At 38.3% G+C, this 15,904-nt stretch overlaps 1 protein-coding gene across 1 annotated transcript in view; it reads right to left on the minus strand.

Moving 5' to 3' along the window:
• The window catches only part of L3MBTL4 (L3MBTL histone methyl-lysine binding protein 4), a 342,274-nt gene that overhangs the window by 236,556 nt on the left and 89,814 nt on the right, over nt 1-15,904 (minus strand). Inside the window, 2 exon segments of the mRNA XM_058556539.1 lie at nt 7,437-7,547; nt 10,388-10,473. Of these exon segments, the coding sequence (XP_058412522.1) occupies nt 7,437-7,547; nt 10,388-10,473 (197 nt within the window).

The raw sequence follows: 15,904 nt of genomic DNA on the forward strand, positions 1-15,904 counted from the left end.
TAAGGATTGTTTGTCTCAAATAAGGCCCATACTCGAAAGCCCATTAACCCTTGAAACACAAATATGATCTAGTATTTGTATACATATATATGCGCATTTTGCAGCAAAGCTATCTGTAGCATTCCTCAGACACTAAAGGAATGCATAACCCTAAAATAAGGGTTAAGAACAACTAGTGCTACAACATCATCATCTTTTATTTAAGAAGTTTCTACACAGACAGTGTTCTGCATAGAAAACTGTGAAATGCTCTGTTTCTATTCTCTCTAGCTCACGACTAAGCCGATGCCTCTAGCCAAATAATCACGTCAGGATCTTGTTAGATCTCGAGATCAGGATGGTGAGGTGGGGCTGAAATATTTTCTCTCTGGCTCTTTACAGAAAAAGATGCTGCCTAGGGGTTAAGAGCTCAGGCTGTAGAACCAGGCCACCTGGTCCCCCCCTGGCTCTACCACTTACGAGATGCGTGACTTTGGGCAAGTTGCTTAAGCTATCTGCGCCTGTTTCCTCATCTGCTCTACCTTATAGGGTTGCTGTGTGGATTCAGAGTAAGGGAATGGAAAGCGCATAAGCAGCAGCACGTGGGCACCACATCCGAGTTAGCCATCACTGACATTATGATCACTGCTGCTTCTTGTTACCGCAACGACACTAATGCACCTTTACCTGGCAGAGCATTCTGCCTGCTTCAACTTTTCTGGAAATCGTGGATGACACTAATTTATAGTTTCACCTACTCTAAAAATTATCTTTTCATTAATTGGTCATAATATTTTTGAAAACTCTCCCAGTCTACTTCCCAGGTGAAGATAGTCATCAATCACTATGGCACTGTGATGGCCATTAATTAGAAGTTTAGCTCAAAGGACAGTCATTTGTAACATTAGTTTCTTGCTCTATCCTCATATTTCAAAACCATTTTCAAAAACGCATCCCAGTTAGAGACACTGGCAAGTGAGCTGATACATTCCAGATTCTGCTCCCTTTTTGACAGATAATTAAATGAGAACTCATAGGGGTCAAGTGACTTCCTTGAAGCACAGGCAACCTTTAATTAAAGTGAACATTCACTGACTTGTATTTGGACTTTTGCTTTGCACTAATCCACTTGTAGTTTTTCTCAAACAAAAGCTTTGAACTTATTGGTCTGACCTAAAATTCAAAATAGTTTCTACTCATACAAGTAGACAACTTACCATGACAATTTCTCTTGGTCATGATGTTCTTACGTCATTTAGAAACGCCACAAATGCATCCAGTTAATGCATTAATTATGAAAAGACTTGCTGAAGACACTCGATTTATTAATGATTCAGTAGAACTTCCTAAAGCATCTATTTGGAATTCATTTATAATTCATTTCACAGCTTAGCTGCCGTTCCCACAGGGCAAATATTTATCAAGTATTACTCTAAGTCTTCCCTTTACATTTATTTGTAGAAGAATACATTTTTTTTTCCAAATAAAGGCTAAACTTCCTAAAAGCATCCATCCATCTGTTGTAATTTAATGTGCATTTCCTGATAAGGTGACAGTAATGGGCTTTTAGATATAACAGAGCACACTGTGCAACCAAACAAAAGAATAATTATTAAACATAATAGCTGGCTATAAATTGAACAAGATACACACTGAGTACATCATAAATATTTATTATACAGTAACCATGGTAATTAATAAACGCTGTAATCAACACAAGAGGAAAATAACATCTTAAAACCCTGCCATGGCAAGAAAAACTTCACAACTCATCTACCAATGAACCATACACAACCAAATTAGCATTTTCTGTATGAAAATCAGAACATCCAGCCCGACTAGTACCAGTGGACTTACGAGAGCAAGAGTGTGGAATATCTTGAATCAGGCTTCCACTGTCCCATGCCCCACCACTGACAATTTACAGTCTCTAATTGCAATGGCTTCTCACAGCTACAGGGTAATTGCTGAAATGAGAGAGCACTGGCTTTGGAGTTAGAAACATCTAAGTTTAAACACAGTTCTTCCACTACTAGTTGTGAAACCTTGGTCAAATTACTTAGATTCTCCATGCTAACTGTAAAGAAGAAATAACACCTATCTATAAGAGTTGTCGTGTAACTAGACTTACTGTGGTGATCGTTTTGCCATATATACAAATATTGAATCATTATACTGTACATTTGAAACTGACATAACGTTATATGTCAGTTATATCTCCATAAAAAAACTTTTTAAAGAGTTGTTGTGAAGATAAAGATGCAATATACAACATATTTAGCTAAACATGTGGAAGAAAGTCCACATTCAGTAACTGAGTCTTCTTTCTCTGCTATCACTACTTGTGCAACGTCTGAAACTTACATCCCCACGTCCACTACTGTTACTACTTCTACCACTACAACCACTAGGCAACAGTCACTGCGTCCCACTCCTCTTGGCCAAGATATTATTAGCAGTCACATGTAAACCATAATAATTCAGACTGGATCCACATCTTTGGATCTAAACACACAAGGCCCACTAGGATAGCTAAAATTTAAAAATACACAAATGAAAACAGACAATAACATGCTGGTGAGGATGTGGAGAAATTGGAACCCTCATATACTGCTGGGTGGGAATGTAAAATGGTGCAGCCACTTTGGAAAACATTTTAGTAGTTCCTCAAAATATTAAACAGTTACCATATGACCCAGCAATTCTACTTCTAGATACATACCCAAGAGAAATGAAAACCTGTCTGCACAAAAACATACACAAATGTTTACAGCAGCATTATTCAGAACAGCTAGAAAGTGGAAACAACCCAAATGTCTAGCAACAATGGGATAAACAAAATGTGGTACATCCATACAATGAAATACTATTCAGAAATAAAAAGGAGTGAAGTACTGATACACACTACAACATGAATGAACCTTGAAAACATCATGCTAAGTGAAAGAAGCCAGATACAAAAGGTCACAGATTATATGATTCCATTTATACGAAATGTTCAGAATAGGAAAATCTATAAAGACAGAAAGTAGACTAGTGATTGCCAGCAGGTGGGGTAGGTGTAGAATGAACACTGATGGCTAATGGGTATGAGCTTTTTCTTTTTCAGGGAATGAAAATGTTCTAAACTTAGATAGTGGTAACAGTTGCACGACTCTGGGAATATACTCAAAACCAATGAATTTTATGGTGTGTGAATTATATCTCAAACAAGCTGTTATAAAAATAGAATTAATCAAACACATAAGGGAAACTACATATCTGGGGAATGGCAGAAAGGAACAAAGTCAGTCTTTACTAGATCTGCTATGCTCTGCCAGGAGATGCCAGTCCCACACACAACTCTCCAGGCGGGACAGGCAATGCGGCTCAGCACAAGAGACAAAGCAGGGTGGGCGACGAGTGGACTCCACTCCCCATGCTGAGTCTGCCCTCCCAGCACGAAGCAGGGTCTGTACGATGACCTGAACACAACAGTGGAAGGAGTATGGAGTCTACAAGCCCTAGTGCTGAAAACCTCTGCTGGAAAGCCAGGGTTAAACCTGGTTCCCCATCTACTAGCTTGTGACCTTGGACCAATTACTTAACATCTCTGGGCTTCAGTTTCCTCATCTATAATAATAGTACCTTATGTCACAAAGTTGCTGTGAGGATACACTATGCACGTAAAGCCCTTAGAAGTGTATCCGACAAAAACTAAGTGCTATCCTCATCATTATCATCATTACTATATTGTGATTGTTCAAATAGGCTGACTCTACTCTCAACAAATACAGGCATGCTGCACAATCACATATGCTCACGTTAGCTTTCCTTAGGGAAACTCCAATCAAGCTCATTGCTTTTTTCACCAAGGAGCGTGGCCTTGTAGCTTCTCCATCTACTGATGACAATTACTTCCACGAGGTCCCTTCCTTAACACAGAAAATAAAGGCACCCAGGGAGAGCAGCACAGGGCATTTGCACTGACTAATAACAGCAGCTACCACTCAGTACCTAGAAAGAGTCAGGCACAGTTTTAGGAATTTTGCAAACATTACCTCACTGAATTTCACAACAAGCCTATAATAAGGCTGGCATTGTTAACCCCATCACTTTACAGATAAAGAAACTTCAAGTAAGTTGAGTAACTTAACCAAGTTAATAACAGTTAAGTAAGAGTCAGAGCTGTAATTCAAACCCAGATGGGTCTCATCCTGTGGCACTTTCCCGTATATTATGTGGACTAGATTTCCAATGGGAGAGTAATTAGGAAAGGAATTAAGAATGAGAGAAGAGTACTTTTTGACTAACATAATTATTTCATACACATTCAAATAATAGTCAGGATTGTAAAGTGCATTCAATGCCATGCACTCTCTTACTCACTCATTCATTCACTCATGCATATATTAAGCATCTATTATGTGCCAATGATAAAAATAGTCTTTGAAGGATACTGACTTTAAAAGAGAAAATTATAGAACAATATGATGAGCACATTAATGAAGGAATAGAGGAATGTACTGGGCAGAGGAGATCAAGAAAGTATCACCTGCTTTCTCAGTTGGTAAAGACAGTCTCATCCACTACCTTCAATCACCTTAAACACGAACTCAGAGAAAAAACCTGATGCTCATTTTCAATGCCTGTTTTTCCCTGGGAACACTGAGGAATGGACTTGTAAGCCATACTGCTGAATCTTCTTTACAGTTTGTTTCTACTCAGAAGACTGCTGGCCCACAGACAATGTTTTCCCCTGTACCTCATGGGGCAGGACAAGCATTTACCCAACTGCACAACGGCCTAGGGGAGGGTGCAGAGTGGAAGGTCCAGGGCAGGACCTCCCAGGAAATGGGCTGCTGAGGTCAGAGGCTGTTGGTGAGACTTTGAGTGAGACCTCGAGTACCCCGAAAGCCCTAAGTCATTTATGTCATTCAGGATTGATACATTCTAACAGACTCAATAGTTCGAGGAAGCAGTTCATTTCACATTTTGTAAAGCACCTTTACAGGGCAGAAAGTGTCATTTGCATAAACGCATCTTAATTTAGCCCTAAAATCTTAAAGGGATTTCCACTATGCCTACAACCGCAGAGCTAACACGTCTCGTTCTAATTCTGTTGGAGGTACCAGACACTTTTCAACTCTTTTTCCTCAAATAAAGGACAAAGCAATTACCATGAAAGAAAAAGAATAAGGAGAAGATTCATGAAAGATTTCTTTGAAAGGATAAGCTAAATTCTTAGAGATTTAAAAAGATCAATGCCGAGATGGTAAATAAAAAATACCATCACTTTAGGAGCTAAAGTTTTTCAAATAATATTTTAAGGCAATGTGCTAATTCAATATGATCATATAATAAGCTGGCAAATACATTCAATTGGATACTACAGTATATATCTTATGAATCGCAAGAAAATAGTCTGTCAATTGAAAGTCTCATTAAGATCTGATGTACTATTAAGACTGAGATTTTCCTATAAATGCAATAATTTTATAATGAAAGTTAAACAAGAATTCAGAGAAAAAGACCTGATGCTCATTTTCAATGATGAAATATTACTGAATTTATAAAGTAATTATGATATCCAAAAGTTATTCCCACAGTAAGCGCTGTTTGAGTAAACAATAAAAAGCCACAAATACGTAAGAATTTAAGTGATATGCTTAAAACTAAGTTTAAAATAAAACGTTAATAACAAGCTGTGTGCAAGAAAATACTTATAACATATTATTCCTGAATAGTGTTTAGCATACTTATTGTTTTCATTTGTCAGAAGAATAAAGGACATTGCCAATATCTGCTCTTGATAACCTATGGCCAAGCCAAATACTCATCTCTAAATTTTATTAGAATATATGTACTGATTATTCTCTATGAGATGAATTAGAAATTATTTTCAAATTAGGCATGCAGCAAATAAGATTTCTTTTAAATTATATCAAACCACGTATTGTGAGAGATCAGAATTTTGCCATTCCAAAATGTATCTCTTTGGCTTGATTATTTTTAAGAACAAATGACTCCAAAAGAAACTCTGACCTTCCCCCTAACTGCCTAAAAGAATTTAAGACAGAAGGCCTGTTCCAGGAAGGAGCTAATACCATAAGATAACTATAGTGTACTGTAAACTAGGTGTGATAGACAGGGAGGAACCCAGCAAGGGCCATTTAATCCAAGCCCTCTCCATCTCTCATTGTCTTTGCAAGGCATGGTCAACGTTTGTTTACCAAACATTTGCTTTTCCATCTCCATGTGATTTGCCTTCCTCCCTGCTGAAGTCCCAAACCACTACCCCCAACATCCTCCTTTGTCCTTAGCTGAAGACGGTATTTTAGGTGTGGCTTCCACCATTCCGGCAAGTTACTCAGATTTCCTGGGTTACTCCTATGTATACATGTTATTAAACTTTGTTTGATTTTCTCCTGTTATTCTGTCTCATGTCAATTTAATTCTTAGACCAGCCAGAAGGACCTAGAGGGCAGAGGAATAGTTCTTCCTCCCCTACAATATCAAACTTAAATACATCTTTCTTGATAGTGCCTATTAAAATTAGTTGACGTCAATCTTTTTTTATTACTATGAAAAAAACTGTGCTTGAGTGGAAAATAATTTTTGAACTATCATATGCTGCAGAAGATTTATTGAATTCCACAGATGCTTTCAGTTCTCTGTATAAAAAAAATGAAAAGCTTTTATTTTAGGAAAATTTCATTTTGAAGATATTTTTAAAAAACCAAATGTTACAAGGACAGTATAGAAATCTGTTAATCAAATCTTTACCTCAAAATCTAATCTTTTTTTTAGCTGCAGTGACTAGAGTATATTTATTTATTTTTATTTTTTGCTTGTGTGAGGAAGATCAGCCCTGAGCTAACGTTTGATGCCAATCCTCCTCTTTTCTGCTGAGGAAGACTGGCCCTGGGCTAACATCCATGCCCATCCTCCTCCACTTTACATGGGACGCTGCCACAACACGGCTGGACAAGCAGTGCATCAGTGCTCGCGCAGATCCGAACCCGCGAACCGCCGCAGCTGAGCGTGCGCACTTAACCACTATGCCACCAGGCCGGTTCCCTTATTTTTTTTTTTTGATATGACAAAGAACAGTAGAAAACAAAGATTTAATTGTCCTTGATAAGGTGCTTAATGACAACAATTGCAAGAAAAATCTAATAATACCATTAAAAAGCAGCTTAAAAAAAAAAGAAAAAACTTATAAAGTCTACACAACAAATCTAAACAGGAATGCATTAGAAACCCCCTCATAGTCAGTCGTGTCTAATTTTCAGATCTCCCATTTCTCATACACTGTCAGCTGGAAGTCTCTCTCCCCAAAGACATGTGACTAGAAATGAAGTCAGTCGAAGTTTTTTTCTTCCACTCTGACAAGAAACCAGAGCCTCTGTAGCCAGTCTCATAGGAAACGTGAAAAAAATTGCCAATATAACAACGTAATCATCTCAAACACGTACCTTTATTCTTTGGTCATCAACATACACAATCGTAGCAACATGAATTAACCTGGGGTTTCATTTATCCACAACTTCAAGTTTCACAGTTGGCAGAAAACTGTGAGGCAACTGCTGTAACGGAATGAAAAGTCATGCAAAATCCAGCAATTCAGATATGCCACTAAATTTTTTCTAAAATATTACTGTTCCAGTTTTACATTCAGATCTTTAATACAACTGAAATTTAGTTTCAAGAGCACATAGGACTTCATGCATATTATTTCATTCAGTTCCATAAAAACCTGTTAGAGGATAAAGAATTTTTTGGTCATTTTCAAGATAGTTAACAAGACAAAGATAGATTAAATCATAAAATCATTAATGATCACAACAAGGCTCAAAGAAAGATCTTATTAGAGTTTACCTATTGGTTTAGATTTTTTCTTTTTTTCTGAAATTAACCTTATAAATTAAGAAACTGTTGACTGAGAAGGCAAAATTATTTAATAAAGAATCAGAAGGGATAAACATGATCCTTTATAAATCTACATTTTAAAATATACTTAGATAAAAGCTACATAATTTCAACTGTTATACTGTTTTAAAATCATACCACAATATAATTTAAAGCCATAACCTGTACTTTTGCTACTTCATCTGTAACATAAGTATGTTAAACTGTATTAATTTAAGGTTTCTTCCAAGTCTTAAAATGCTAGGAACCAGGAGTCTATAATGATGGACACTCAGACAATAATAAAGAAAATGGAGTGGGAAAAAATATATTGGCACTTACCAAATCATTGAAACTAAGGAAATCTAACAAAATTAAAGTCAAAAGACAACTCTGATACTGTTTATAGGTTGGCAAAAAGTTTCACTTTGAAAGCTACTACACATAAGAGCGTTCAATTGACTTCACTGAAAATGAAAGTATATTGAGTTCCTCAAGTCTAGGAATAGTAATAGGAAAACAAAACTGTCATAATGTGTCAGTAATCAACAGTTAAGTCTTTCTCCAATACCTGGTATGTTTCCCTCTAGCTTTTGTGGAAGCATATTTTCTTTCTAAAATGCATTCTTACATCTACTAAATGGAGTTTTCTACTATAGTTAGGTCTCTGATCCCTAAAAAATCTTTCTGTTTTGCCCAAGGTCACTGTCCTGACACCAAAGGCAATTGTTTCGTATTGCAGATGCCAGAGATACACAGCTTGAAGTGAATCCATGAAAACCTGAGACAGAGTCTGGAAGCTGCCTTTTTAAGCTAAATCTTTTCATTACTTTATTTTCTTGTAATTCTCCTCTGGGAAAAGTAAAATGAAGTTTTCACAGAAAGCAAGAGAGAAAGAGAGACTACAAGCAGCTGGTATTTTTGCTTATTGAATTTTTAGAATTCTTAAAACTGTTTCTAGCTCTCCAGAACTTCTAGCATTCTTAATTTGATTACACTTCTTCACCCTAATCCAACCTATTATAATCATTTTTTTTTAAATGAAATAGCATTTTGTTTTAAGGCCCTTTTGGTCCCTAGAAAACTTACAGTAAATGAAATCACATGTGGAAGTTCACTATATAACATTCTGATTAAAGATGAGTCAGGGAGCCCGGAGCACACCATGAGTTGAACGGGAGCAGAGTCTGAAAGCTACTGGTTTAAAACATAAATATCTCTAGGGGGGCCGGCCAGGTGGCGCGAGCGGTTAAGTGCGCGTGCTCCGCTGCGGCGGTCTGGGGTTCGCTGGTTCGGATCCTGGGCGCGCACCGACGCACTGCTTGGTAAGCCATGCTGTGGCGGCGTCCCATATAAAAAGTGGAGGAAGATGGGCACCGATGTTAGCCCAGGGCCGTCTTCCTCAGCAAAAAAAAAAAAAAAAACAAACATAAATATCTCTATACTATTGTCGGGGGGAGAGGGAGAATCTCCCTCTGCCCTTTTCCTTAAGGTTCTTATGGCTGGCCAAATAATTAACAAGACAGGTTAGCAAGAGAAAATAACACCAAGTTTAATAACATGTATACATGGGAGAAACTCAGAAACGAGCAACTCATCCCTCTGTCTAAGCTGCTTGCTTAAGTATTGCAGCTAAAGGCGAGGAGCGTGTTGGGGGTGGGTAGTGGCCTGGGACTTCAGAGGGCAGGAAGACAATTCTTTTCAGGGTCATCTATAGATAATGTGGTCAGGGAGAGACAGAGTTTTTGATAAAAGAGGCTTGGTGCCTTTCCTATTGTAACGTCTCTCCTACATTATCTTTACAGCCGTCATGATAATAACTCCTTCCTGAAACAGATCTTTTGTTTTAAATTCTTTAGGCAGTTTAGGAGGGGAAACTCAAATATTCTTCCTGAGTTCTCTGAGTCCTTGTTGTCTTCAGTTCAAAATAATCCACATATCAGAGTGGTGCCTCCTGGGGTAGCTTGCCCTGAGCACCATCACTATCAACACACTTTCTTTTACAAAATAATTTACACTTGGTCCAAACCTAGAATAAAGATGTAAGTACAAATTTGAACTTTAAAAATTGGTATTCTAACAAATGCTAAAAGCAACATTTCCCTCAAAATGGATAAAACTATCACACACACAGGCTACAATTCACCTATTTTATTATGGCATCATTGACATTCCAACAGTCTCTGAGACTGTGGAGGTTCTGCACTCCCACTCAGTGGGCTAGAACCGGAAATGAAGGACTCAGTCAGCAGAGGGGAACCAGGCGCTGTCTGAGGCACCTCCACCTGGGTGGGGCTCCTGTGGTTCTCAAGGAGGGACGTCATCACCTTCCTTTGTGATAGGAACAACAGTAAATGAGTCACCTCCTTTGTATTTTTAACTGAAAGTGAAGCAAATTGGTTATGAAAATAACACGAATTTAAAAAGAGAAAACTAGAATAATTTAAAACTGCCACATGAAGGCATGATTCAACACGGACATTGTTGCAAGCTGAGAGTGTACAGGATACCAACTTACCATTTTAAAAACGTTGGCAGGAACTGCATTAGTTTGAGTAGCTTCCAGATATTCTGTCCAGGAAAAATTTCCTGGATCAGGATAGCCTGAAAAAAATATATAAATATCAAAAGATTACTCATTGATACTTTGATTCTTATATACTAAAAGACATTTGATAATGACACCTACTGTTAATCAAGTGCTCACTATTTAACAGCCCCTCTGCTAAGAACTTCACATGTTGACCCAAGGAGCCTCTGACAACCTCTGAGAAGGCTGTTTCACTGCACTCAGGCAGGCCAGCACTCCATCATGGGTTCCTTCAGTCACTCCACAAGATGGAGTAGTTGGTCAAGGTTGAATGGCACGGCAAGCCCTTGGGAGAGCCAGGTGACGCCCAGAGGTCCTCCTCAGAAGTTGGAAAAACTAATTGCTGTCTGACCTTAAACCACGAATTGATGATCTTTCCAATTCCTCCAATAATTCTGTTATCTATTAGGGCTCTATTCTCATAATCAAATCTTTCTAATTATAATTTCCCAGGTTTGCTATTTATCATTGCAATTTAAAAATATATATTGGTATAACATGACATAAAGCACCGTAGGTTTAAAAAATTTTCTGTCTGATTGGGTTTCTTGTTTCTCTTTTTATTTGTGTCATCTTATTCCTAATTACATTTGCCAGAGATCTGTCTGTATTATTGTGCTATTTTTTTTCCTTTCAAGGAGTGAGTACTTAGATTTGCTCATCGGCTCTATTGTTTTCTTTTGTCTTTTCTAATTACTTTGCTCGTTGCTTTTACTCTCATTACTCCCTTCCTTATACTTCCCTTAGGTTTGTTTTATACTTGTCTTGCCAAATTGAATTGTAAACATAATTGATTTCTTCTCTCTTTTTTTTTTTTTTAATAATAGAAGCATTTAAGACCATGAACTTACCATTGTTGCCCCTGAATACAGCTGTAGACATCTGGACAGACTTTTATCAAATATTTATTTTTCTCACTTTTACTTTCTAAGAAACAATCATAATTATAATCTGTAATTATCATCTGGATTTAATCATTGGCCAAATATTTATTTAAGATATATCTCAAGTGGTTAATTTTTGTAGTTGTTTAAAATATTAATAATATTACCTAGTTTACCACATGGTAGTTCAGAATGTCACATGGCCTGTACACTTCCTGTTTTAGGGACTTTAGGATTTCTTTTTAGTGTGATATAGAATCAACAATTTAAAAAAAGTCTTTAAGTATATACATACACATAACATGTGTTTTAAGGTATAATATCAATATGCATTAATTCAATTTAAATAGCTATATTATTCAAAAGTCTGTTTACTTTTTATTTAAGCAAAAAGCCTGAAGCAGTATGCTAAAATCTCTAAAATAATTTTTCTGTATAATTCTCCAGTATTTGATCATTTTTCTTCATATTTAAATTTTTTACTAAAATAAAATATATTTAAAGAAAAGTGCTCAGATCAAGTGGACGGCTTGAAAACTTCTCACAAAATTAGTATACCCATGTAACCAAAACCCAGGACACCCTCTCGCCATCCTGCTCCCTGCTAGTCACTGCCCCACTGTTCTCAAAGAGAAACTTGGATCCTGGCTTCTAACCTCTGAGATTAGCTCTGTTTGTTCTACTTTTTCCTTTAAATAAATAGAATCATACAGCACGTGCTCATGTGTGGTGGAAGGCTTTTTCTCAGCATTCTGACCATGAGGTTCATGTAGACTGCTGCATGCAGAACATTTGTTTTCACTGCTGTATAGTATTTCATTAGGTGAATATTTCACAATTTATTTATCCACTCTACTGGTGATGGTCACTTAGGTAGTTTCAATTTGGGGGCTATTATGGAAAGTGCTGCTATGAATGTTCTGGTACCAAAAAGGTGACTAGAAGTACACATTTCTGTTGAAATGCATCCAGGAGTAAAACTGCTGGGTCATGGGGTATTCTGCTTCATATTTTGATGTCATATTATTTAGCATATAAAAGCACATGTAACGTTCACTCTTCATTGTACTTTTTATCATAGAGAAAACTTCCCTTTTGGACACATTTATTGCATTTTGCCTCAAACTCTTTTTACTAAAAATTAAATTTTATGCCATCCTATTATTTTCTGTTTGTGTTTGCACAATAAAATTTTGCTCATCTTTTTTACTTTTATGTTATTTTGTTTCAGGTATATCTATTTTAAACACCTTCTAAATAGTCATTTACATTACTTTCACAACTGGTTTGCCTTATCTAACTTTTGTAAACATGTTTTAAGATGGATTTTTTTTTAAAAAGCTTTCTTAGGGTTTCCTTTGCTTTTTGTCCTTTTCTATATGAATTATATACGTTATATAAATATACTTTATTTCTGCACTTGCATTTACATTTATAGCTCATATTTTAGAAAATCGTCCAAACTCATTCCTTGTATTTCCTCCACATTTCTGCATGGGTTCTGGATATGCTCACACCTTGCCCCTTCAGCATGGGGGTCCCCTCCTCCCTGCTCCAGGTTCCTCACCCAGGGGCCTGACCAGCAGATTCAATGGGACAGTAACAGAAGAACACAGTGTGTGGTGGGTTGAGGAATGAATGTGCGATGAAGAAGAGAGGAAGCCGTTAGTCTGCTCCAGCCCCTTAAAGAAACCTGGCATGCCGCTATGAAAGGAACAATCCTTTCCCCCATTTTGTGAACAATAAGTGAAAATAAAAGGCTGTGACTGTTTTAAATGGTTCTTAAGCAATAACTGCTTCTGTGCCACTCTTCAGGAATGAGCTATATATGTGCAAAAAAAGGAAAACATGCATTACATATATATTCCCTGTTCAATGAATCCAAAGAAGAAAAAAATGTCTTACAGCTTAGGAAGGTTTGCAAAAGCCTCCTATTCCCACTGTCTTCCTCCTGGCCCCTGCCCTGAGTCCTGCCTCGGCTAAGGGGCCAGAATTAGGGTAGCAGAGGAAGGGGCAGGGAACAGATCCATTCACAGCTGTGTGGTAATGCCACGACAGAAGCTTTTCAAAAGTTTAAATTCCTACTTGAAACAGGAAGGAACTATATGAGACCACCCCATGGAACAACGATAGCCTTTAACCTCGTCACTTGTCTCAAAGAAAAGCAACCTCTAATTGGCTTCCATTTATTGGTAAGCACTATACTGAATACTCCATTTACATTTATATTAAGTCATTTATTCCTCACGTATCTATACCTGTGAGGTACACCTTTTTATTCTCATTTTATAGGTGAGGCTCAGAGACCATGAGCAGCTTGCCCAGTGTTGCAGTTAGGAAGTGGAAGAAAAGGGACTTGAACAATTATGTCTGACTCCATTACCCACATACTTAATCACCGCTTCCCCCTAGTACTGTAACCCAAAGCATCCATGATGCAAGGCGGTCCATCCTGCTAGGCCTCAGGACTGAGAGTTTGAGCTCCCCCTGGAGGCCAAGGCGTAGTACTGCAAGGGTGAGAGGGCCAGAACACAGCTGGACTGGAGACTGGGCTCTATGTATAATTGTATTTATTTGTGCCCCACCTCATTCCACACTAATTAGAGTTTAAAACTTCATAGATGACAATACCTGAAGAAAAATGAGATCCAAGCTGTGGCTGTGGGCACAGGTGGCTGAACCAAACACGGGAAAAGTGTCAGACCCTGGGGTCAATAAACGACACAGCAGGGCGTCGGCCAGGCAGGCCTGGCTTCCCCACAGCGCTGGCAGTTCTCTGGGGGACAGCCATCCTCAGTTAATGTTAGAGAATAACCAGAAGACAGCCAGATGACAGCAAAAGGAGGGATGAGGTTGGCGGAGCGGAAGAGCTTGAGCCCTCAGCAGGGAGAGCCTTTTTAAACAGCTGGGAACTGTTTTGGGAGAAGCAGTGGGACTCCTGGGGACGTGGCAAAATGTGTCATCTCCTTCACAGACTGGGGGACGCGGAGGTCTCAAGAGGAGCAACAGACAATGCCCGGTGTGAAAAAGCTGGGGTAGATGGAGGTCAGTTCCAGAGCTTTGAGTTGAAAGGATTGAGTCAAGAGAAAGTCCTTAAAGAGGATACAAATACATACGGGGATGGGAGCAAAAATGGAGAAACTAAGGTCAAACCAAGTGAACTGTAAGTGAAAACATAGCTAAACCACATCATTCCAATGGCTTCCTATATCACTCAGGGAAAAAGCAAGTCATTACAGTGACACACAAGCCCCGACATGAGGTGGCCCGTTACGGCCCCTGCCTTAGCTCCCTTTACTCCACTCCTGCTCTAACTACAACACCGCCGACTTCCTCCCTCCTCAAGTTCCTGCACTTGCTGTTCCTTTACCAGGAAAGTTCTCCACAGACCCTCCAGACTCTCCATCTCATCCCCATTAAGGCATTGCTCAAATGTCCCTTTCTCTGTAAGTCGTTCCCTGAACTCCTTGTATAATATAGAATCCCTGCCCCCTGAATATATGTGCCCTTCCTAACCTCATTACCTGCCTTATTTTTCTCCATGGCATTTATCACCACCTAACGTATTCTATATTTCACATATTCACTGTTTCTCTTGCTCTACTAGAACATAAGCTGCCATATAATAGGAGTTTGTTCACTTCACTGCTATTTTCTCCAAGCCTAGAACATTGCCTAGCATATAGTTGGTATTCAATAAATATTTAGTAAATATTTGTTGAATGAAGGAAATGTACTTCTTGAGAAGTTTGCATTTAATCTTGTGGTGGCCAAGAATGACAGAGGTATGAGCCAAAATGCCATTTGTCTAGCCTCAGAATACTAAATGGAACTCTGATATAAAGCTGTCTGCCTGCTGGTGCTGGTGGTATCAGAAGTACCATTAGAATAAGACGATGCTCCTGTATCAACACTGGCGAAGGTTCCAAATATCACTATGGACTGGATAGTGTCAAGGGAAGGCCATCTGATGTGTGGCATCTGTACAAGGCAAATATAATACTCCTCAACTCTTTGTTCCATATAAGAATGGCCAACTTAAGTGTGAGATTAGTTATAGACTTTTCTTATAACAGCATCCTCCGTTATTTTCCCTCTAGGAACAATAGCCTAAGCAGAAACATAATTTTGCTAGTGGAACATTCTTTCTAAAGAATTGGGATCATGAATAAATAGCCAAGTCCTTAAGTTCCTGACATCCTGGTCTGGGTAGCCTGTCCCATGGAAACTAGAGAAGCATGACAACCTTAATTATACCAGTGGCCAATCCAAGAGCCAAAATCATAGGTGTCTTTGGACAAGCAATTTTTAAGTAATGGACAACAGTACCGTTTAATAACCAGCAATAAAAAGGGATCTGCTAAGAGGAGAAGGTTCAACTAGAACTGGCAGAATATTGATCACAGACACACATGCTAGATGGACTTAAGTGGACATGTCACATAACTCCTCATTTTATTGATGAGGAAAGTGAGACCTGGCATTATAAGTGACTTGTCCAAGGAAACACAACTAATAGTGAAGTCCAAGCTAGAGTGCAGGTCTCTTGACTCACAATTGA

The sequence above is a fragment of the Diceros bicornis genome, chromosome 16 (genome assembly GCF_020826845.1).
Source record: "Diceros bicornis minor isolate mBicDic1 chromosome 16, mDicBic1.mat.cur, whole genome shotgun sequence".
Lineage (NCBI taxonomy): Eukaryota > Metazoa > Chordata > Mammalia > Perissodactyla > Rhinocerotidae > Diceros > Diceros bicornis.